This window comes from Brienomyrus brachyistius, unplaced genomic scaffold (assembly GCF_023856365.1).
Source record: "Brienomyrus brachyistius isolate T26 unplaced genomic scaffold, BBRACH_0.4 scaffold48, whole genome shotgun sequence".
Taxonomy (NCBI): Eukaryota; Metazoa; Chordata; class Actinopteri; order Osteoglossiformes; family Mormyridae; genus Brienomyrus; species Brienomyrus brachyistius.
The window spans coordinates 2,331,041-2,354,885 of record NW_026042323.1 but is presented as its reverse complement, the minus strand read 5'-3'; the positions used below and the strand labels follow the sequence as shown (position 1 = coordinate 2,354,885).

The 23,845-nt window shown below is 44.6% G+C and overlaps 2 protein-coding genes across 2 annotated transcripts in view; one reads left to right on the top strand and one right to left on the bottom strand.

The window, feature by feature from the left end:
• The window catches only part of LOC125723380 (NACHT, LRR and PYD domains-containing protein 12-like), an 83,235-nt gene that overhangs the window by 9,106 nt on the left and 50,284 nt on the right, over nucleotides 1-23,845 (bottom strand). The window contains exons 12-14 of the mRNA XM_048999913.1: nucleotides 22,763-22,936; nucleotides 9,592-9,765; nucleotides 8,966-9,139 (exon numbers count right to left, since the gene is read on the bottom strand). Of these exons, the coding sequence (XP_048855870.1) occupies nucleotides 8,966-9,139; nucleotides 9,592-9,765; nucleotides 22,763-22,936 (522 nt within the window). The remainder of the gene's footprint in view (nucleotides 1-8,965; nucleotides 9,140-9,591; nucleotides 9,766-22,762; nucleotides 22,937-23,845) is intronic.
• Nucleotides 13,333-21,915, top strand: LOC125723393 (uncharacterized). Its single transcript, XM_048999983.1, has 2 exons — nucleotides 13,333-14,020; nucleotides 19,782-21,915. Exon 2 carries the CDS (start codon nucleotides 20,074-20,076, stop codon nucleotides 21,499-21,501), a length of 1,428 nt encoding a protein of 475 aa, XP_048855940.1. The 5' UTR covers nucleotides 13,333-14,020; nucleotides 19,782-20,073; the 3' UTR covers nucleotides 21,502-21,915.

The following is a 23,845-nucleotide window of genomic DNA, read 5'->3' as shown; positions in this document are numbered from 1 at the left end:
CTGTCACAGACACTCTCACGCACACGTACCCTGTCACAGACACTCTCACACACACATATCCTGTCGCAGACATTCTCACACACGCGTACCCTTCCACAGACACTCTCACACACACGTACCCTTCCACAGACACTCTCACACATGCGTACCCTGCCACAGTCACTCTCACACACGCGTACCCTGTCACAGACACTCTCACACACACGTACCCTGCCACAGTCACTCTCACACACGCGTACCCTTCCACAGACACTCACACACGCGTACCCTGTCACAGACACTCTCACACGCGTACCCTGTCACAGACACTCTCACACACACGTACCCTGTCGCAGACACTCTCAGACACGCGTACCCTGTCGCAGACACTCTCACACACACGTACCCTGCCACAGACACTCTCACACACGCGTACCCTGTCGCAGACAATCTCACACACACGTACCCTGCCACAGACACTCTCACACACGCGTACCCTGTCGCAGACACTCTCACACACGCGTACCCTGCCGCAGACACTCTCACACACGCGTACCCTGCCTCAGACAATCTCACACACGCGTACCCTGTCGCAGACACTCTCACACACGCGTACCCTGTCGCAGACACTCTCACACACATGTACCCTGCCGCAGACATTCTCACACACACGTACCCTGTCGCAGACACTCTCACACACACGTACCCTGTCGCAGACACTCTCTCACACACGTACCCTGTCACAGACACTCTCACACACACGTACCCTGCCGCAGACACTCTCACACACGCGTACCCTGTCCCAGACAATCTCACACACGCACCCTGTCACAGACACTCTCACGCACACGTACCCTGTCCCAGACACTCTCATACACACATATCCTGTCGCAGACATTCTCACACACACGTACCCTGTCACAGACACTCTCACACACACGTACCCTGCCGCAGACACTCTCACACGCGTACCCTTCCGCAGACACTCTCACACACACGAACCCTTCCGCAGACACTCTCACACACACGTACCCTGCCACAGACACTCTCACACACGCGTACCCTGTCCCAGACAATCTCACACACGCACCCTGTCACAGACACTCTCACGCACACGTACCCTGTCCCAGACACTCTCATACACACATACCCTGTCGCAGACATTCTCACACACGCGTACCCTGCCGCAGACACTCTCACACACGCGTACCCTGCCGCAGACACTCTCACACACGCGTACCCTGTCGCAGACACTCTCACACACGCGTACCCTGCCGCAGACACTCTCACACACGCGTACCCTGTCGCAGACACTCTCACACACGCGTACCCTGCCGCAGACACTCTCACACACGCGTACCCTGTCGCAGACAATCTCACACACGCGTACCCTGTCGCAGACACTCTCACACACGCGTACCCTGTCGCAGACACTCTCACACACGCGTACCCTGCCGCAGACACTCTCACACACGCGTACCCTGTCGCAGACACTCTCACACACGCGTACCCTGTCGCAGACACTCTCTCACACACGTACCCTGTCGCAGACACTCTCACACACACGTACCCTGCTGCAGACACTCTCACACACGCGTACCCTGTCCCAGACAATCTCACACACGCACCCTGTCACAGACACTCTCACGCACACGTACCCTGTCACAGACACTCTCACACACACATATCCTGTCGCAGACATTCTCACACACGCGTACCCTTCCACAGACACTCTCACACACACGTACCCTTCCACAGACACTCTCACACATGCGTACCCTGCCACAGTCACTCTCACACACGCGTACCCTGTCACAGACACTCTCACACACACGTACCCTGCCACAGTCACTCTCACACACGCGTACCCTTCCACAGACACTCACACACGCGTACCCTGTCACAGACACTCTCACACGCGTACCCTGTCACAGACACTCTCACACACACGTACCCTGTCACAGACACTCTCACACACACGTACCCTGTCACAGACACTCTCACACACACGTACCCTGCCACAGTCACTCTCACACACGCGTACCCTTCCACAGACACTCACACACGCGTACCCTGTCACAGACACTCTCACACGCGTACCCTGTCACAGACACTCTCACACACACGTACCCTGTCACAGACACTCTCACACACACGTACCCTGTCGCAGACACTCTCACACACACGTACCCTATCACAGACACTCTCACACACACGTACCCTGTCGCAGACACTCTCACACACACGTACCCTGTCGCAGACACTCTCACACACACTCCATTATATGCGAGTCCGCTTTATCTGATGCTTTTTCTGCATGTTCTTAAAGGTGCACAGCCAGCAGACCTCATCCGTTATAGACGATATTCCATTATAACGGGATTATACTGCACCTCCAACTCCACCTAGCAGACATACCTATGAGGGGATTGAGGTATGGATTGATTCTGATCGTGTTTGGACTAAACACCCCGGGATTCAATTACATCATCCACCGTGATTCACCCACATTATTGTTGTGCCACAGGTGAACTGCACAAACATGTTTTTTCACTGATCACTTATATAACTTGTTTATCACAGAAAGAGCTAGAACACCTATCTTGCCTTTCCCAGGGGAAAGGGAGGCTTATCTTTTCTCTCCCAGGGGAAAAGGGAAAGCCTTGCCCAAAATGCTTCGTAACCGCAAGCGCAAACAGCCTCACCTGGACAGGAATTGGAGAATAAAGAGCACAGTCCCTGAGAGGAGGGGTGACCCTGGCCAGCTCGCCCCCTGTCTGCACGCGTACTGCTCCAGATTTAGTTTAAAGGAAGGGGGAGAGCTCAGCATTGACCAGAGATCAGCCGTGGGACAGAGTGCGCATCGCCCGGCACTTCTCAGGAATCACGTGTTGGTCTCCTGCCAGGACTGAAAGGGGCTCCCCGGTCCATGTGTGAAGGTGGGTGATTATAGCACATCTGAGTGTAGATGGCTTGTGGCTACTTTTTCATTTTATTAATTAGTGGGATTACCTATCATCCATCCTGAGTTGTGTTCATCTACCTGTTGCTGTTAGCGCAGCATCACCTGGAGACTCCATTGTTCTGTTTCACTGCCACTGCTACCGTGGCGTATATAACTTTTTTTTGAGTCCTAATTTAGTCAGCCTGGATTCTGCTTGTCCGGCCATTAAGAAGCGCATCTGGGAAAGCCTGCTGCCATTCATTGCCATCGCCATCGCCGCTGCATAGCCGAAAGTCCATATTGTACTTTCGGCAAAACAGCCAAGCGGCGAAGAAACATTCTGCCGTGCATTTTACATCTATGCCACTGCCTTCATCTCTATGTTGAGTTACTCCGCCGAGCAGCTGATGAATCTCAACAGTTTATTCATCCCACCGTGCATAAGAGCCATCAGAAATAGTGCGGGAAATTCCAAACAGCTTTTCTCCACTGTTAACCATCTTCTCGAATCACAACCCCTTCTTCCACTCCCCGGCACCACAGCAGAGCAGTGCAACTGTTTCATGGATTATTTCACATCCAAGATTGCACATATTCGCTCTGCCCTTTCCAGTCCCCAGATCCAAACCATTTCTTCAACATGTGCTATTTCTCAGCGCCTAAACTGCTTTTCTCTGGCTTCATCAGAAGAGGTGCAAAACATCATCAGGAAGATGAAACCCTCCACCTGTGCCTTAGACCCTTTCCCAACTTCCCTGGTGCAGACCCATATCATTATCCTAAGTCCCCTTATCACCTCTGTTATAAATAACTCTTCGAACTGGTCACATCCCCTCTGTCTTAAAGAAAGTCATTATAAGACCACTTCTCAAAAACCACAACCTGGACCCAGAAGTCCTTTCCAATTATAGGCCTATCTCCAATCTCCCATTCATATCCAAAGTGATTGAGAAAGTAATTGCCATCCAGCTGCATAACCACCTGAAACTCAACAACCTCTATGAAAAATTCCAATCTGGTTTCCGGTCAAATCAGTACAGAAACTGCACTCGTAAGAGTCACAAATGATATCCTGATGTCATCCGATGCTGGCTCTTCCTCCTTGCTTATTCTCCTGGACATATCTGCTGTATTTGATACGGTTGACCATGACATCTTATTAAATCAGCTACATTCCACCTTTGGACTCACTGACGTTGCCCTCAGCTGGTTCCAATCATACCTCACAAACCGGATAGAGTACCTTGCTATGGGTGACTCCACCTCAAAGCCACACACAGTCTCCTGTGGCGTTCCCCAGGGGTCAGTTCTTGGCCCCATGCTCTTCATTCTCTACCTTTCTCCGCTCGTTCAGGTCATCAGCCGTCATGGACTTTCCTTCCACTGTTACGCCGACGATACACATGTGGCATGTAAATGCAACACCTGCAATGCCACTCTCATCATCCCCATCATCCCCATCTCAACTCACCATTTGTCTGGAGGAGATAAAGGTTTGGATGGATCACAATTTCCTTCAACTCAACAGCTCCAAAACCGAGGCCATTCTGGTCGGCACCCCTCACCAGATAAAATCATCACCCATAACCAGTATCATCTTCTCTGGCTCCAATATCTCTCCCTCATCAACGGTCACAAATCTTGGCGTAAAAATGGATCCCCAACTCACCTTTGAATCCCATATCAACCACCTCTGCAAGACCTCCTTCTACCATCTCCGGAACATTTCCAAACTCCGCCCCATTCTCTCCATATCTGATGCTGAAAAGCTGGTCCATGCCTTTATCTGGACTACTGTAATGCACTTCTCTTTGGGATACCCAGCCAGAGCCTGCAGAGCTGCAAAAACTCTGCAGCGAGGATCCTGATGAAAGTGCGAAAACATGAGCACATCACGCCCATTCTCCACTCACTTCATTGGCTTCCCGTCTCCGCCAGGATTGAGTATAAGGTTTTGCTTCTTACACACCAATGCGTCCATGGACATGCCTCCCCCCCACCTCAAAGAACTTATCAACCCACAATGTGCAATACGTTCCCTCTGTTCTACGCAGGCAAACCTCCTCCACAAACCAAGAACCAATCTGAAGACTATGGGAGATAGGGCTTTCTGTGCTGCTGCTCCACGCCTATGGAATGCCCTCCCTGACTTCCTGAGGGCACCACAACCCATTGACTGCATTAAAAAGCATCTAAAGACATTTCTTTTTAACAAAACCTTTGGTTTCTCCACTTAGAGGTTTTAAAATTGTTTACTTTTAAACTGTTTATTTTGTCTCTTTTATTTTAACTTGTAGCCCTTTGAGATCTCGGGATGTAAAGGGCTTTATAAATAAAATGTATTATTATTATTATTATTATTATCCATCCATCCATTTTCCAAACCGCTTATGCTGCTGGGTCGCGGGGGGTCCGGAGCCTATCCCGGAAGCAATGGGCACGAGGCAGGGAACAACCCAGGATGGGGGGCCAGCCCATTGCAGGGCACACTCACACACCATGCACTCACACACGCATTCCTATGGGCAATTTAGCAAGTCCAATTAGCCTCAGCATGTTTTTGGACTGTGGGGGGAAACCGGAGTACCTGGAGGAAACCCCACGACGACATGGGGAGAACATGCAAACTCTGCACACATGTGACCCAGGCAGAGACTCGAACCCGAGTGTGAGGCAGAGTGCTAACCACTGCACCACCATGCCGCCCCCGATTACCTAGCAATGCTTATGAAATATATCATAATTTTTTATATATTTTAAGAAATATTTCTGAACGGACCAAAGAGAACCTGATTGTTCCTTCAACAGCCCTATATCCCCCTCTCACATTAAAACAATATTCTAGGTGGGGTCTTACCAAGGAATTGTATAATCTTAGCATCACCTCATTTAAATTAAACTCCACACACCTAGAGATGCAACCCAACATCCTATTGGCCTTTTTAATTGCTTCCCCACACTGGTGAAAGTGGGACATGGAAGCATCAACAGCTCAGCCCAGTCGCTAATTAAATCAAGATCCCGTTGTAGCCTCTCCACTGCTAGATCAGTATTTGCTACATCATCCACCTTGGTGTTGTCTGCAAATTTAACTAGTTTACTGTATGTATTGGTTTCAATATCATTAATGTAAAATAGGAACAATAGTGGTCCTAAAATTTAACCCTGCGGTACCCCACTATGAACACAGGCCCACTGTGACATTGTGCCTCTAATAACTACCTGCTGCTTCCTGTCTGTTAACCAGTTTTCAATCCAAGTTGCTACAGTTCCTAAAATCCCTGCAGCTTTGATCTTAAGCAAGATCTGTTTGAGGGGGACAACATCAAAGGCCTTCTGCAAATCTAAGTACATTTTGTGACTAATTTCTATTTTTGCTTCCTCAAAGAACTCAAGTAGATTAGTTAAACAGGATCGATTTCTCCTAAATCCAGGTTGGCTACCCCTCAGAATGTTATTTGTATCCAGGATATTTGTATCCATAACTTTACCAGTTATGCAAGTTAAAGTAATTGGCCTGTAGTTTTCTGGATTACATCTATCCCCTTTTTTGAATATGGGTGTTATATTAGAATACTTTCAATCATAAGGTACCACACGTGCAAATAAGGATTTTGGAAACAGTAAAGTTAAAGGTTGGCTAATAATAACCCTCATTTATTTTAAAACTATAGGTAAGATGCCTTCAGCTTTATTTTGAGCTTAGCTAGGCTTTGTACCACATCAGCCTCAGTTATACATACATGCCCTCTACAATTATTGGCACCCCTTTGTACAAGGGGTAAGAAAAAATCCACCTTCTGGTGAAGGTGCTTCATCTCACACGGAAAAAATTAGAAAAATCCAACTTTTAACTGAAACCAATTTATTTGAAGGAAAATCAAATCCTTCATCAAGAAATAATTATTTTTAACAAAAACACGTGAGCCACGATTATTGGCAGCCCTGCAAATTATAGTGAACACAATGTAACTGAAGCATGTTTCCTATGTAAATTATACATATTTGAGTTGATTGGAGTGAATAGGAACCTTCAAGCTGTAATCCATGACTTCCTGAGTAACTGGGGTACAAACATGAGGAGACACAGAGGCCAAATTCCCTTAGTCATCCATCAACATGGGAAAGATAAGAGACACACAGACCAAATGAGGGAGAAGTGTGCTGACCTTCATAAGTCAGGGAATGGGTATTAAAAAATAGCCACTCGCCTTAAAATGCCCATTTGTACTCTTAGGGCAATAATTAAAAAGTGGAAATCAACTGGAACTGTTTGAAACCTGCCAGAAAGAGGACCCAAGTTTATTTTGCCCCCACATACAGTGAGGAAGATCGTAAGAGAGACAAATAATCCCCAAGGATGACTGTTAGTCAATTACCAGACAAAGTAAAATCTTGGTGTTACCACGTCTCCAAAAAACCATCAGACGCCCCCTTCATGTTAACAGACGTTTTGAAAGTTATGACAGAAAGAAGCTTTTTCTGTCAGTTACTTAAAATGTTAGTGCCAGGAGTCTGCAAAACAATATACAACTTTGACTGGAATCAAATTCAACTGTCTGATGAAACAAAAATGCTTTTTAGCAATAAACATTCAAGGTGGATTTGGCGTAAAAAGAAGGATGGTTATAATGAAATGAACCTTATCCCAACTGTAAGATATGGTGGAGGTTTTGTGATGTTGTGCAGCTGTTTTTCCTCCAAAAACTCTGGAAACCTCGTTAGGGTACATGGCACTATGGGGTCCATGAAATACCAGGACATTTTATATCAAAATTTGGCTGCTGCTGCCAGGAAACAAAAACTGGGGCTTCATTGGATCTTCCAGCAGGACGGTGATCCTAAGCACATGTCCAAATCAACAAAAAAATGGTCAGCTGACCGCAGAATCAAGCTTCTGCCATGGCCATCTCAGTCCCCTGACCTGAACCCCACTGAAAACCTGTGGGCTGAGCTGAAGAGGAGAGTGCACAAGAGAGGGCCGAGGACCCTGGGTGATCTGGAGAGATTCTGTAAAGAGGAATGGTCTCAGATGCCCTGCTCTGTATTCTCCAACCTTATAAAATGTTATAGGAGACTCAGTGCTGTTATACTGGCAAAGGGAGGCTGTACAGAGTATTAAAAGCAGGGCTGCCAATAATCGTAGCACATGTGTGTTTGTTGAAAATAATTATTTCTTGATGAAGGATGAGTTTTTTTTTGAATAAATTTATTTCAATGAAAGGCTGGATTTTTCTCATTTTTTTCAGTGTGAGATGAAGCTGCTTTGCCAAAAGGTGGATTTTTCTCTAACCCTTTTTACAAATCTTTACAAGGGGGCCAATAATTGTGGAGGGACTGTATATTGTTTATATATGACACTGTATTTGTACTAAATGGTGGTAAGTTAATCATGTCCTCTACTGTGAACACCCGTGTAAAATAATCATTAAACTCATTTACTATATCAATTTTCATTTTCAATTATAAGGCCCTTACTATCCTGCAGATCAGTGATTTCACCTTTTAGAGCTCTTTTGGAGTTAAAATATTGGATGAAACTTTTAATGTCATCCTTAGCCTCCAATACAATCTTCCTTTCGACATTCCACTTACTGTAGCGAGTCTAATGTTATTTTTTAAGTCAACCTGTAGACTTAGATACTCCTGCTTTTTTTTTTTAAATCATTAGCTATGTTCCACCTTATTATCTCCAGCGTACAGTGTGAAATACCCAGTAATACTCACCTTACTACCCACAGTTTACAGTGTGGAATACCCAGTAAGACTGACCTCAGTAACTCCAGTTTACAGTGTGGAATACCCAGTCAGACTGACCTCAGTATCTCCAGTTTACAGTGTGGAATACCCAGTCAGACTGACCTCAGTAACTCCAGTTTACAGTGTGGAATACCCAGTCAGACTGACCTCAGTATGTCCAGTTTACAGTGTGGAATACCCAGTCAGACTGACCTCAGTATCTCCAGTTTACAGTGTGGAATACCCAGTCAGACTGACCTCAGTAACTCCAGTTCACAGTGTGGAATACCCAGTCAGACTGACCTCAGTATCTCCAGTTTACAGTGTAAGTCCCCCAGTCCAGCAGAGAGCAGCTTCACTCCTGAGTCCTGCAGGTCATTGTCACTCAGGTCCAGCTCTCTCAGGGGTGAGGAGTTTGATCTGAGAGCTGAAGCCAGTGCCTCACAGCATTTCTTTGTGAGTTCACACCGGCCCACCCTTAAAAAAATTAAACACTTTTAAATCCACTTTTTACACTGCAACACTGTATTCAAATGAGGAGAATAAGGGCCATGACATAATGGATTTTCAGAAAACAATTAAATTATTAAAAATCATTTTAACAATCATTCCGATTCTGTTTGGTGTCCATTATTTTTTTGTCCATAACACGTTAAAGTCAACATGTTTATCTGTAACAGTGCTGTTAACTTTGCTAACCGACACAAATGTTTTGCATGGATTACAGTATATGGTTGAATGGATATTTACTGCTTCACTGCTTAATTATTTCTAGCATGGATCGAGGGCTGATAAGATTGTGGGATATAAGGAAGTAGGAGAAGAAAACAGAAGCTGTTTGTGTTTGTTTATTATGTAACTGCAGAAAGGCATTGTGGGTTTTCTTGGTGTCCAGTTACTTTTGTGCAAAATGCATATTCTGTACTCACTGCAGCTTCTCCAGTTTACAGCTGAGATCCTCCAGTACAGCAGAGAGCAGCTTCACTTCTGAATCTCCTGGGTGATTGTAGCTCAGGTCCAGCTCTCTCAGGTGTGAGGGGTTTAACTTCAGAGCTGAAGTCAGGGAAGAACAGCCTTCTTCTGTGACTCTACAGCCTGACAGCCTGCAGAGAAAGACAGAAACTCCCCAATAAATAATATCACCTAACCATTATAATTATTAAATAAATGTGATGCTCTAATAAATAATTCAAGAATTACAGTTTAGTGTCTAAGACAAGGCAGGACCCCTCCTCTCTTTCCCTTAGCTTATTGCTCACTGTCTCCTCTTTATAGTGTGGAATACACAGTAATACTGACCTCAGTATCTCCAGTTTGCGGTGTGGAATACCCCACAATACTGGCCTCAGTATCCCCAGTTTACCGTGTGGAATATCCAGTAATACTGGCCTCAGTATCCCCAGTTTACCGTGTGGAATATCCAGTAATACTGGCCTCAGTATCTCCAGTTTGCGGTGTGGAATATCCAGTAATAATGGCCTCAGTATCTCAAGTTTGCAGTGTGGAATACCCCACAATACTGGCCTCAGTATCTCCAGTTTGCGGTGTGGAATACCATACAATATTGGCCTCAGTATCCCCAGTTTACAGTGTGGAATATCCAGTAATACTGACCTGAGTATCTCCAGTTTGCGGTGTGGAATACCCAGTAATACTGAACTCAGTACCCCCAATTTACAGTGTGGAATACCTAGTAGTACTGACCTCAGTATCTCTAGTTTACAGTGTGGAATACCCAGCAATACTGGCCTCAGTATCTCCAGTTTACAGTGTAGATTTTTGACCAAGATGGCGGCGCGTGCGTCACGCGAGGCTCAGCGTCTCTTCAGATTTTGCAAAATAGCAGTTATATTTCTGCTCATTTCGGGTCAGTTCATTCAGAACAGCTTCGCTTTTACATCTTACACCCGACAAGAGCTTTTGGATATAGATCTGCACAACTCCGACTGTTTTATCAGTAGCCTTCGTCTCATCCCTGAGATAAGAAGAACACCCGACGCTTTGCAGGCTACTCGGCCGACCGGAAGTGCTCGAAGACGGCGCAGAGACCGTAAACAAAGGCGGGGGAAACGCGGAGGACTAACAGCTAAGCTAAGGCTATCACCACATCGGCTTTCCTTACCCACTATTTTCCTCACTAATGTGCGGTCCCTGGTGAACAAAATGGATGAGTTACGACTTTGGATCACCGACAACAGGAGACTTATGGACTGTAACATCCTAATATTTACGGAAACATGGCTACACAGTGGTATACCTCACGATGCTATTGAGCTAGTCGGACGCCAAACTCTCCGGGCGGACAGAACAGCTGATGTTTCCGGTAAGACAAGAGGCGGAGGACTGTGCATTTATGTTAACAAGGCTTGGTGTACGAACTCTGTCATTGTTGGAAAACATTGCTCAGCTGACCTTGAGTATCTCATGGTTAAGTGTAGACCATTTTATATGCCGAGGGAGTTCACCTCCACTATAATAACAGCTGCTTATATCCCACCGGATGCTAATGCTAAGCTTGCTATGAAAGAACTATATGCAGCCATTAGCAAACAACAATCTGCTCACCCCGAGGCTGCATTTATTGTAGCAGGGGATTTCAACCACTCCAACCTAAAGACAGTGCTACCTAAATTTCACCAACATGTATCCTGCCATACCAGAGGGGATAAAACTTTGGATCATGTTTATACAAACATTGTTGGGGCCTACACAGCTACACCCCTCCCCCACCTGGGACAGTCAGATCACCTTTCTTTGTTTCTCACCCCCAAGTACTCACCACTAATCAACCGTGTGAAACCAACAGTAAAGACCATCAAAGTGTGGCCAGCGGGGGTAGACTCTACACTCCAGGACAGGTTTAAGGACACGGACTGGAGCAGGTTTGCCTCTCGGGCCACCTTCGACTCATATATAAACATTGACTGTTACACACACTCAGTACTGGAATACATCAGCACCACAATTGACAGTGTTACTACAGAGAAGCAGATCACAACGTATCCAAATCAGAAACCATGGATGAACAGGGAAGTGCGACTTCTGCTAAAGGCACGTAACAAAGCTTTCAGATCAGGTGACGCACAGGCTTACAGTACATCCAGGGCAGAACTGAAGAGGGGCATCAACAAGGCCAAGCTTAGCTACAAACTGAAGGTGGAGGAGCACTTTGTCAACTCTGACCCCCGTCGCATGTGGCTGGGCATCCAGGCCATCTCTGACTACAAGCCTAGCACTTCCACACAGACAGCCATGAACGTGTCCTCCCTTAATGAGCTGAATGACTTCTACGCTCGTTTTGACAAGGACAATAAGGAAAAGTCCACCATAACCCCACACTCTGATGACTGCCATACCCTCACACTCACCCACACAGAGGTACATGATGCACTGAGCCGTATCAATGCTCGTAAGGCTGCTGGCCCTGACGGCATTCCTGGACGTGTGCTTAGGGCATGTGCTGAACAGCTTACAGGGGTCTTTACAGACATTTTCAACCTGTCCCTTGCCCAGGCAGCAGTACCAGCATGCTTCAAAACCACCTCCATAGTGCCAGTGCCGAAACACTCATCACCGATGTGCCTGAACGACTACCGCCCTGTAGCACTCACGCCTATAGCTATGAAGTGCTTTGAGCGACTGGTCCTGGCACACCTCAAGACATGCCTGCCCCTCACACTGGATCCTCACCAATTTGCCTACCGAAGCAATAGGAGTACAGAGGATGCTGTATCCACAGCGCTTCACTGTGTACTCTCACACCTGGACAATAAGAACACTTATGCAAGAATGCTGTTTGTTGACTTCAGCTCAGCATTCAATACAGTCATCCCTTCTAAGTTGATCACTAAACTTGGGGATCTTGGTATTAACAATTCTATCTGTAATTGGATCACGGACTTCCTGACCGACAGACCCCAGCATGTCAGGTCAGGCCATAACTGCTCTACTACCATTACACTCAGCACTGGCGTTCCACAGGGCTGTGTGCTGAGCCCATTCCTCTACTCCCTTTTCACCCATGACTGCAGGCCTATGTATGGATCCAACTCCATCATCAAGTTTGCAGATGACATCACGGTGATCGGTCTCATCAGTGACAACGATGAGTCTGACTACAGGGAAGAGGTAAAACACCTAGCTGCATGGTGCGCTGATAATAACCTGCTCCTGAATACCTCCAAAACCAAGGAGCTCATTGTGGACTTCAGGAAGGAGAAGAGAGACACCCACCACCCCATCCACATCAATGGCATGGCTGTTGAACGGGTTTCCAGCTTCAAATTCCTGGGGACACACATCTCAGAGAACCTGTCCTGGACAACCAACACCTCCAGCCTGGTCAAGAAGGCCCATCAGCGCCTCTTCTTCTTGAGGACACTGAAAAAGAACCAACTGTCTGCTGACATACTGGGCAACTTCTACCGCTGTGCGATAGAAAGCATCCTGACCAACTGTATTTCAGCATGGTATGGGAATTGTACTGTAACTGACCGCAAGGCACTGCAGCGGGTGGTAAAAACCGCCCAACGAATCATAGGGACTCCAATTCCTGCCATTGAGGATGTCCACAAGAAGAGATGTCTACGCCGAGCACGCAACATCCTTAAGGACTCCTCTCATCCAGCCAACAAACTCTTCCAGCTCCTCCCCTCCAGAAGGCGCTACAGGAGCTGTTAGGTTGAAGAAACTGTTAGTAATCATTTGTTATCATTTCTGTATAATCAGCAATGAGTGTAAATATGTATATACATTATTTTGTTTTCCTTTACCTTCATACTTTAGATTATATTAGTTTACACGTATCCTGAGCACGTGTTTAAATAGTTGTCTACCTGAGTAGAACCAGAACTTCTTCTTACTCTCACAGTCTTTTCTTTGTTCTCACTCCAAGACCCCTGCCCCCCATTGACTATAAATAAAGGTGCCAAGGGGAACCACCCTTTGTAACACATTCCTTTGTAGCCTAGCATGCAGAGAGTGTGGTTACCCTTGTGCAAGTAAAACTCTAAGTGTGTTGTCTCGTAATTAATGGTGTGTACAGAGTTGGAGTGGAAAGCCTGTCGCTTTCTCCAACATATACTGTATTGTAGTTTGGTCCTGTGTGCAGGGTTGGAGTGGAAAGCCTGACGCTTTCTCCAACATATTATTTGGTCCTTCGAGCCGGATCCGAGGACACCTGACGACATCGCCAGCGCACCGAGAGGAGCGACACCGAAGTCTGTCGACAGCCACTCGGAGACGGGTGCAAGAAAGACCTGTGACGTGAATTCGTCATCAGGCCGGTGGTTAGAACTGCGCTCGACGTCTGGTGATGTCTGACGGACCTCGGTGGCGGAACACAGGCACACAGGACAGGTGAGACAACAAAGGTTATTCAGCGAAATAACCAGGTCAATTGACGTGGGTTAGGCTTAGCCGTAATTAAGCAGAAAAGGGGTTAGGCTTAGCCGTAATTAAGCGAAATATGAACATGCATGTATTGTGTGAATGACTGGACTAAGACTATTATAGAGGCTTAGAGTTGCTTCTGTCAGTCCATTTCTTATTTTGCCTGGTGGGAAAGAAGTACTGGTGATTGAAGGATCAAGGACGGGTTTCATCCCTGAAAACCGATACCGCTGCACGAACAGCGTGTAGTAGAAGGCCGTATTGGTGTCCTCCCATATATCTCGTACCAGTGAATTTCCACCCAGGACCTGTGTAGTGCGGAGACGGGAAAGAAAAAAAAATGGGAAAGAATCAGAGTAAGAGGATTGAACTAGAGGGAGATGAGAAGTTTATGGAAGGATATAAACCAGGTTCAGGACAAATAAGTAATCAGAGGTGGAGAAGAAAACATGGGTTTGAAGGGAAACTCCACACTCCAGATATCTTAAAATTACAAGGAAATTTAAAACTAGAAATGTTACAAACCTTGAAGAAAGGAAAATTGGAGAAAAGGAAAAAAGAATATAAGTATTCAGATAATTGGTTGGAACAAAGTAAGTTAAGAGATGTACGTAGAAAGCAGAAAAAGGATGATAGAAAGGATAAATTAACTGCAGCCGCTCTAGTCACTTTAGATGATGAGACGGTGGCCAAAATAAAACATAGAGAAAATAGACCACCAACACCACCACTATTGCCTGACCCCATGCAACCCGTAGATAGAAGGGAAATAAAACAACCATCAGCTACGGGCACAATACCAAAGAAGTCATCAGCTCTTCCTTCTTCCCCCATTATAACTAGGAGTAGAGATCCTACGTTATACCCTGTGCGCGATCTAGCTACTGCTAAGGTTCGATGGCATCCGCGAAATGAAGGCATTGATATTGATAGTGAAGAGGAAGAAATAGAATTACAATGCCCCCTAGTGGAGGTGGCAAACCCTAATAGAGAGCCAGATGGAGGACCTGAAACAATGTTAGTCTATAGACCATGGACAGCTGAAGATAGAACGGCAGCATTAAAGGGAATACCTCCTGTTGATGAAGGGGTACCAGAATTTTGGACAGCAATATTGGAACTACAGAGCAGTTTCCACCTGAATGGTAGAGAAATGTTACAATGTTTAAGACAGCTGTTCAATCATAAATGGGGAAGAGTAGCAGGAGACTTTACTGGTCATGGACCAGACAATCAACCACTTGCACATAATTCACAAGCTCTGCAACAGAGTATGCAGCAATTACATGGAAGGATAGAGACAGTGTTTATGAGACGAGCAGATTATGGCAGAATTGCACAATGCAAGCAAAAAGATGGAGAAGAGCCAGAGGATTTTATGGATAGGATGAGAGTGGTGTTTAGAGGGAATTCAGGAATTCCTTATAATGAGGAAAATGGAGGAGTTTATCAGCAACAGTTAAAACGTGCGTTCATCACAGGGCTAAAACCTGAACTGAAGAGATACATAGATAAACATTGGGTACATCAGAATACTGGTTCAGTACAGCAAGCCCTAGAATATGCCCAACACGCCCATACAGCACAAAAACAGAAATCAGACGCAGTGTTTGCTGCTAATGATACTGTTGCAATAATACATATGAATCCTCCGGGGAGGGGAGGGTTCAGAGGAAGGTCACGAGGCCGAGGAAGGGGGAGAGGTGCTTTTAGGAGCAATCAGCGAAATTTATTACAGCAAGATAACACTTGCTGGACATGCGGAAAACTTGGGCACTTAGCTAGGCAATGTAGAACCAAGTTTATAAACAACCCAAATTCCACAGAGAATCAATGACAATTAGCCTGTGAACTATCAAAAGAGCCAGATAAGCTGCAGAAACAGGATGAGACAGAAGAGATAGATTTGCAAGCAGTTTGCCAACTGCTAGCACTAAAACAACTTGAAGAACTACCAAAACGAAGGCTTATTATAAATGGGAAAATATATGAGTGCCTATGTGACACCGGAGCCTGTAGAACAGTGTTAACCACTAGCCCTCCAAGGGTCACCTTTTCTTCGTCCTCCATAAATATCCGAACTGCAGGAGGCCAAGCTGAAAGTCATAAATTGACAAATCCAGTTAGCATAAAAGATGAGGAAACAGAGTTAGAATGTCACGCCCAAGTGCTAATAAGCCCTTCATGTCCAGTCAATCTGTTAGGAAGGGATCTTATGATACAAATGGGTATTAGTGTGATTGCAACACCCACTGGCATGAAGGCTATAGTAGAAAAGCAAACTTTCGTGATACATGGCATGTCAGCTCCACAGTATTATTGGTCCCTAGATCTGGGGGGGACAGCACAGACACGTGAAATATTGAGAAAAACTAGAGAAAAGCAGTCCCCTAAACAAACCCAGTTCATGCCTGGCGATGCCTTACACGTCACTATGTGGTACAAAGGCACCCCAGGACCAGATTATGCCTATGACAAAACGTTTCATGCCCTTCAAGACACTTGTATCACCTTACAACATATATATGTTAACTCCACTACTGGCTTTTCTGCCGCTTCAGTCATCTTATCTAAAAAACAACAGGCTGTGTTCAGAGGGGGAACACCACACGTATCTCTATCAAAACCACCTCAGATGCAGTGGAAGGATGTAGAGATGTTCTTACGAGATTCCATGCACAGTTACAATGACTACCAACCCGTACCTGGCTCCTTTTGGAGCTATGACAAAAAACACAATGTGTGGCGGTTTCCTTTGGGATGGAGAGTTCAAACCACCCTCACCACACACTTGCAGGACCCAACCTGACAAATTTTTCCAACCCTGGAGGAGGGATCATGTCCAGATCTAGATCGCCTCCCGGAAGGGTTGTGGTCGTCCTCCCCCGCTGATGTAGGACTGGTAAAGGGGTTTCCACCTTACAAAGTAATTGTGAAATCAGAACACCGTCCGGTAGTTAGACAATACCCGTTAAAACCTGAAGCAGAGAAAGGTATAGCCCCTGTAGTGCAGGATATGTTGGCATCAGGAATATTGCGAGAGGCTCCTGAGGCCACTTGCAATACTCCTATCTTCCCCGTCCAGAAGGGACATACAGGGAAATGGCGCATGGTGCAGGATTTAAGACCAGTAAATGAAATAGTACAACATGCTGCACCAGATGTGCCTAATCCACACCTTTTGTTAAATTCCTTGTCCCCTGACAAGAAGTATTTTTCAGTAGTGGATCTGAGTAATGCCTTTTTCTCAGTACCACTACATCCTGATTCACAACACTTATTTGGTTTCACTTATAAAGGACATAAATACACATACACTAGACTCCCTCAAGGGTTTTCAGAAAGTCCACATGTATATACAATGGCACTACGGTATTCAATGAGTTCCTGTAAAATACCATCCCATAGTCAAGTGCTACTGTATGTAGATGATATATTAATTGCTTCAGATACAAAACAGCATTGCAAAGAAGCCACACTGTTAGTGTTACAGCATTTGTATGATACAGGACATAAAGCATCAAAACAAAAATTACAGTATTGCAGAGAGGAAGTTATATATCTTGGACATAAACTCTCCCAACAAGGTCGATCGTTATTAGAAACTAGAAAACAGGCAATACAAGAGGCACCAAAGCCAAAGACTAAACAGCAAATGATGTCCTTCTTAGGACTTTGCAATTATTGCAGGGAATGGTTACCTGATTATGCTGCACTCGTTCAACCTTTACAAACCCTGATTTATGGGAAGGACATGGCACTGAAAGATAAAATTCAGTGGACAAAAGAAGGAGAATTGGCATTCACAAATCTAAAAATGATGTTACAAACTAATGTGACACTTGCTCTGCCAGATTATCAACAACCATTTACCCTATGTGTTGATGCAAATCAAGGGTATATGAAGGCAGTATTAACACAGCCATTCGGCGCAAAAGAGAGGCCATTAGCGTTCTATTCTAAACGATTAGATGCAGTGGCAGCTGGTTTTCCGCAGTGTTTGCAGGCATGTGCAGCTGCTGCAGAAGCAGTGAAATTATCAGCAGAATTAGTGTTGTGTCACCCACTCACTTTGAAGGTGCCACATTCAGTTTCTTTAGTTTTACTGCAGACGCCACTGCCATTCCTCACACATGTTAGACATCTGACCCTAGTCTCACTCCTGCTTTCACAGTCAAACATCACAATACAGCGATGTGGTCCTCTCAACCCTAGCACCCTTCTTCCGACAGCGGAAGATGGAGAGCCACATTCGTGCAAAGCAGTTGTGGAAGAACAAACCAAACCAAGAGCAGATATTTTACAGACCCCAATACCAGATTCAACGGTTGTTTTTGTAGATGGATCAGCATCAAAAAATGACATGGGGAAGAACAAGGTCGGATATGCTGTAGTTACATCTACTGAAGTGTTAGAGGCCAATGCACTTCCCCCTGCTTGTTCAGCACAAGCGGCTGAACTCTATGCTGTAATTAGGGCATGTGAGCTCTTCAAAAACAAGCCACTTACAATATACACTGATAGTCAATATGTGTTTGGAGCTGTTCATCACCATGCAAGAGTGTGGAAAAATAGAGGATTCAAGACATCGCAAGGAACATCTTTAACTCATACGAACTTATTACTCAGGTTGTTAGATGTTGTGCAATTACCATATTGCCTTGCGATATGCAAATGTAAGGCACACCAAACTGATGCTTCCGCAATAGCTAAAGGAAACAGTTTTGCGGACATGACGGCAAAAAGTGCTGCACAAAAACAACCTGCCTTAAATGTTACAGATGTCTTGTTGATAGATAGTGATGTACTATGTGATGCACAGACTCATGCACCTAAAACAGAAATACAGAGCTGGATTAAGAGAGGAGCAATACAGCAAGGGAAAACTTATTATATGAATGACAAGCCCATCCTACCAAAAAATTTATACAAGACAGCTGCCTTAGTGAGCCATGGAAACACCCATGTCTCAACAGGAGGGATGGTACATATTATTCAACAATACTTTTATACTATAAATTTTTCTGATTATGCAAAACAATTTTGTCGAGCGTGCTTAATTTGCTGTAAACACAATGCACAAGGCAACATAAGGCCAAAACGTGGCCAGTTTCCCGCAGCTGAGTATCCATTTCAAATTGTACATATGGATTTCATTGAATTATCTTGGTCACAAGGGAAGAAGTACTGTCTAGTCATTATAGACACCTTTTCTAAGTGGGTAGAAATATACCCTGTAAAACACTGTGATGCAATGACCGTTGCAAAATGTTTGGTAGGCCATTATTTCCCTACCTATGGCATACCTCATATTATAAGATCGGACAATGGGACTCATTTTGTGAATCAAACCATGTCCCTTTGCTCACAAGCACTCGGGTTTACGATAAAAAATCATTGCGCTTATCACCCCCAGAGCGCAGGCTTAGTGGAAAGGACCAACGGCACCATTAAAACAAGACTCAGAAAGACAGTGGAAGAGACAAAAAGACCGTGGCCAGAATGTTTGTCTCTAGTAAAATTATGGATGAGAATAACTCCCACTCCTGCAGGATTGACACCATTTGAAATAGTGTATGGTAGATCGTTTCCCTTAGCAACCGAAATGAGTGATATAGGAAAAGCGGACAAAGAAAATACGTTAGCCGATTGGATGCGTAAGCTATTATCATCACAACAAAAACATAACCCCAGTAGTCTGCCAGTAAATTCTGTTTCTGTTCAACAGGATAATCTGCAGCCAGGAGATTGGATCCTGGTCAAGGTCCTGTTGCGAAAGGATTGGAGCACACCCCGGTGGGACGGACCCTATCAAGTCCTGCTCACAACACCAACAGCGGTGAAAATAGCAGAGCGACCTTCCTGGATACATAAGAGTCACTGTAAGCCCATCAAGCCCGTATCAGAGACCTCTGTACCTTCGGAGTAGCAGTGGAAGTCCGCTACAAAGGCGCAGCAATCAATAGGATACTGACGTCTCAACCCGGTGAAGAAAACAGCTGATCTGCACTCCATTTAGAATGGCTCTGATTGGGTGGGGATGTGGTAAGGTAACTCTCGGTGTAATTCTCTTTATGGGAATTGTTGGTCTGCTTCTGCACTCACCAGAGCAGGTGTTTCGCCCACCTAGATGGACACATGACGGCTCCCACCTGAGACCTATCTCCACAAATGAGACCCATCCTTTCCTACAAAATTACTGGTACCGTTATGTTTATGATTCAGCAAAGAAAGACAATTTAACTAATTGTTATGTCTGTACCCACATGCCATCTCATGCCGATGGATTAACTATATATGGGAAACCTATGAATAAGTCACAAGCAAAGTGTGCTGCCTCTTTTGCAGGTGTAGGCTATCAGCATGATAATATAAAAATAAATGACACAGATCCATATACTGCTGGTTTGGATAATGGCGTATGTGCACAGCAGTTTTGGATCGATTTTGCTATAAAAGTGTCAAATATATCCTTACCTTTATCTGTCCACCTGAACATGGACCCTAAAACATTTAATCACTCAATGTGTTATGACCAAATGAACGGCACCCATCATATGGGGAACACCACCAACTGTGCCCAAATACTAGTACACGGAGAAGGTGCCCCGGTAAACATAAGTGGATTTAGTAATGGCACCTACTGGGTGCAAGGAGTAGCTTGGTTATGTGGACCCCGCGCATATTTCGTTTTGCCCTATAACTGGTATGGTGTCTGCGCTCCAATCTTTGTGTCAGACCATACTTTCTTGGTGTCACTGTCGTCTACACCAGCGAACCGCAGGCGCCGGTCCATCATAACTACAGCTTCTCTCCGTCCTCATGACAGTGTCTGGGGTTCAGATGTTCCCCAGGAGTTCAAACATTGGTCTACAGACCAGAAAGTATTAATGTCTCTTTTTCCCTGGGTAGGAACAGCAAAGAATACGTTACGATTAGAAACTATTGATTATCGTTTGGGGCTGTTCATAAATAACTCCATCATAATAAATGAGCAACAGAATGGAGAGATAGATGCTATTAAACAGATGGTCATTCAGAATAGAATGGTTTTAGACATACTTACTGCTGCACAAGGTGGTGTGTGCGTGCTTTTAAATAATACCTGCTGTACATATATTCCCGATAATGTGCACTCACCCAACATGACTACAGCCTTGGACCGTCTGCGAGAACTTCAAAAGATCATGACCTTAGACCCTCATGCTGGCCCCTCATGGTTGAATTGGTTTCTTACTGGGTCCTGGTGGCAGTTACTGCTAAAGTTCTCACTCCCCATTCTTGTTACATTATTATTTGTATGTTGTTGTTTCATTTGTATTATACCCTGCCTCCGTTCCATGATACAAAATACTTTTAGTTCTGTTTTTCTGCTATACACTGCAGAAGAACGAATGGATTTACTAACCTTGTCTAGCCCTCTTAATAATGATGATGATGTGATCTGAATGACGGTTGTGCTGAAAGTGTTTTTGCAATTTGTACAATACTGATGCTTCTGATCATACTGTCATGATAAACAGGAGGGACTGTTAGGTTGAAGAAACTGTTAGTAATCATTTGTTATCATTTCTGTATAATCAGCAATGAGTGTAAATATGTATATACATTATTTTGTTTTCCTTTACCTTCATACTTTAGATTATATTAGTTTACACGTATCCTGAGCACGTGTTTAAATAGTTGTCTACCTGAGTAGAACCAGAACTTCTTCTTACTCTCACAGTCTTTTCTTTGTTCTCACTCCAAGACCCCTGCCCCCCATTGACTATAAATAAAGGTGCCAAGGGGAACCACCCTTTGTAACACATTCCTTTGTAGCCTAGCATGCAGAGAGTGTGGTTACCCTTGTGCAAGTAAAACTCTAAGTGTGTTGTCTCGTAATTAATGGTGTGTACAGAGTTGGAGTGGAAAGCCTGTCGCTTTCTCCAACATATACTGTATTGTAGTTTGGTCCTGTGTGCAGGGTTGGAGTGGAAAGCCTGACGCTTTCTCCAACAGGAGCCTTCGGACTAAAACCAGCAGGTTCAGGAACAGCTTTTTCCCCACAGCGGTCACACTACTGAACTCAGTCCCCCGCTAAACACACAACACACCCGTACATTGCACATCTAGGTATGTGTATATATATATATATATATTATAGCACTCTTAGTATTACGGCACATACATAGTGAATCTGTATATCTGTATATTGTACATCTGTGTATATGTATATTATAGTACTTATAGTATCACAGCACATACATAGGGCATCTGTATATCTGTATATTGTACATCTGTGTATATATATATTATGGTACCTATAGTATCTCAGCACATACATAGTGCATCTGTATATATCTGTATATTGTACATCTGTGTATATATATATTATAGTACCTATAGTATCACAGCACATACATAGCGCATCTGTATGTCTGTATATTGTACATCTGTGTATATATATATATTATAGTCTATTATTATATATATCTATATATCTATTCCCACCTTCACTGTGCTCTTAACTGTACATACTGCATTTAACTGTGCATACTGCATTTAACCATACATATCACATACTATATTTATTGCACTTGCTGCTCTTTGCACTTCTGATTAGATGCTAAACTGAATCTCGTTGCCCCTGTATTTATACATGTGTAATGACAATAAAGTTGAATCTAATCTAATCTAATCTAATCTAGAATACCCAGTAATACTGACCTCAATATCTCCAGTTTACAGTGTAAATCCCCCAGTGCAGCAGAAAACAGCTTCACTCCTGAATCCTTCAGGTCATTGTCACTCAGGTCCAGCTCTCTCAGGTGTGAGGGGTTTAACTTCAGAGCAGAAGCCAGGGAAGAACAGCCTTCTTCTGTGACTCTACAGCCTGACAGTCTGCAGAGAGAGAGAGACAGAAACTCCCCAATAAATAATATCACCTCACCATTACAATTATTAAATAAATGTGATGCTCTAATAAATAATTCAAGAATTACAGTTTAGTGTCTAAGACAAGGCAGGACCCCTCTGTAGTAGATGATGGAATGTTATATTAAGAATCAGCCCAGACTGTAGGGGGCAATATTAATATATTGAGCAAAGGTAAACACGGGTGAGTGAATCTATGGCTGTTAAAAAGTGTATTCATTAGGTGACAACGTGTTCTCGAGATAAAGTTGGATATACCTCCATAGTCTGGGGTCCGCCTTATTCTTGAATGAAAGAATATTACATTTGGCGACGAGGATAACGGGTGAACTCGACAGCCGCGGGGAAGTGGACGAATAGGGTGAAATGTCAGCAACGCTGGATCTTAGCTGGAGTAGCACCTAGAAGAAGCTAACGGAAGCGGCGAAATGGCTACTTCAATGGTAGGAACACTTACTGCTTTCGACGGTCAGACTCAGGCTTGGGAAGAATACTGCGAAATGTTGGACCATTTCTTTGAAGCTAATGGCATTGCTGATGAAGCACAGAAGAGGGCTATATTATTGAGTTCGGTCGGCGGCAAGACGTACAGTTTAATGAGGAACTTGGTGAGCCCAGACAAACCGGGTGCTAAATCATATAAGGACTTAACGGACCTGCTTCAGTCACTACAACCCAAAGCCCAGCGAAATAGTCCAGAGATTCAAATTTAATTCTCGGATTAGGGCAGCGACGGAGACTGTGTCGGAGTATGTGGCGGTGTTAAGGGAACTAGCACAGCACTGCAATTATGGAGAAAAGTTAAAAGAAATGCTGCGCGACAGGTTGGTGTGCGGTATCGCAGACGACCACATACAAAGACGGCTGTTGGCGGAG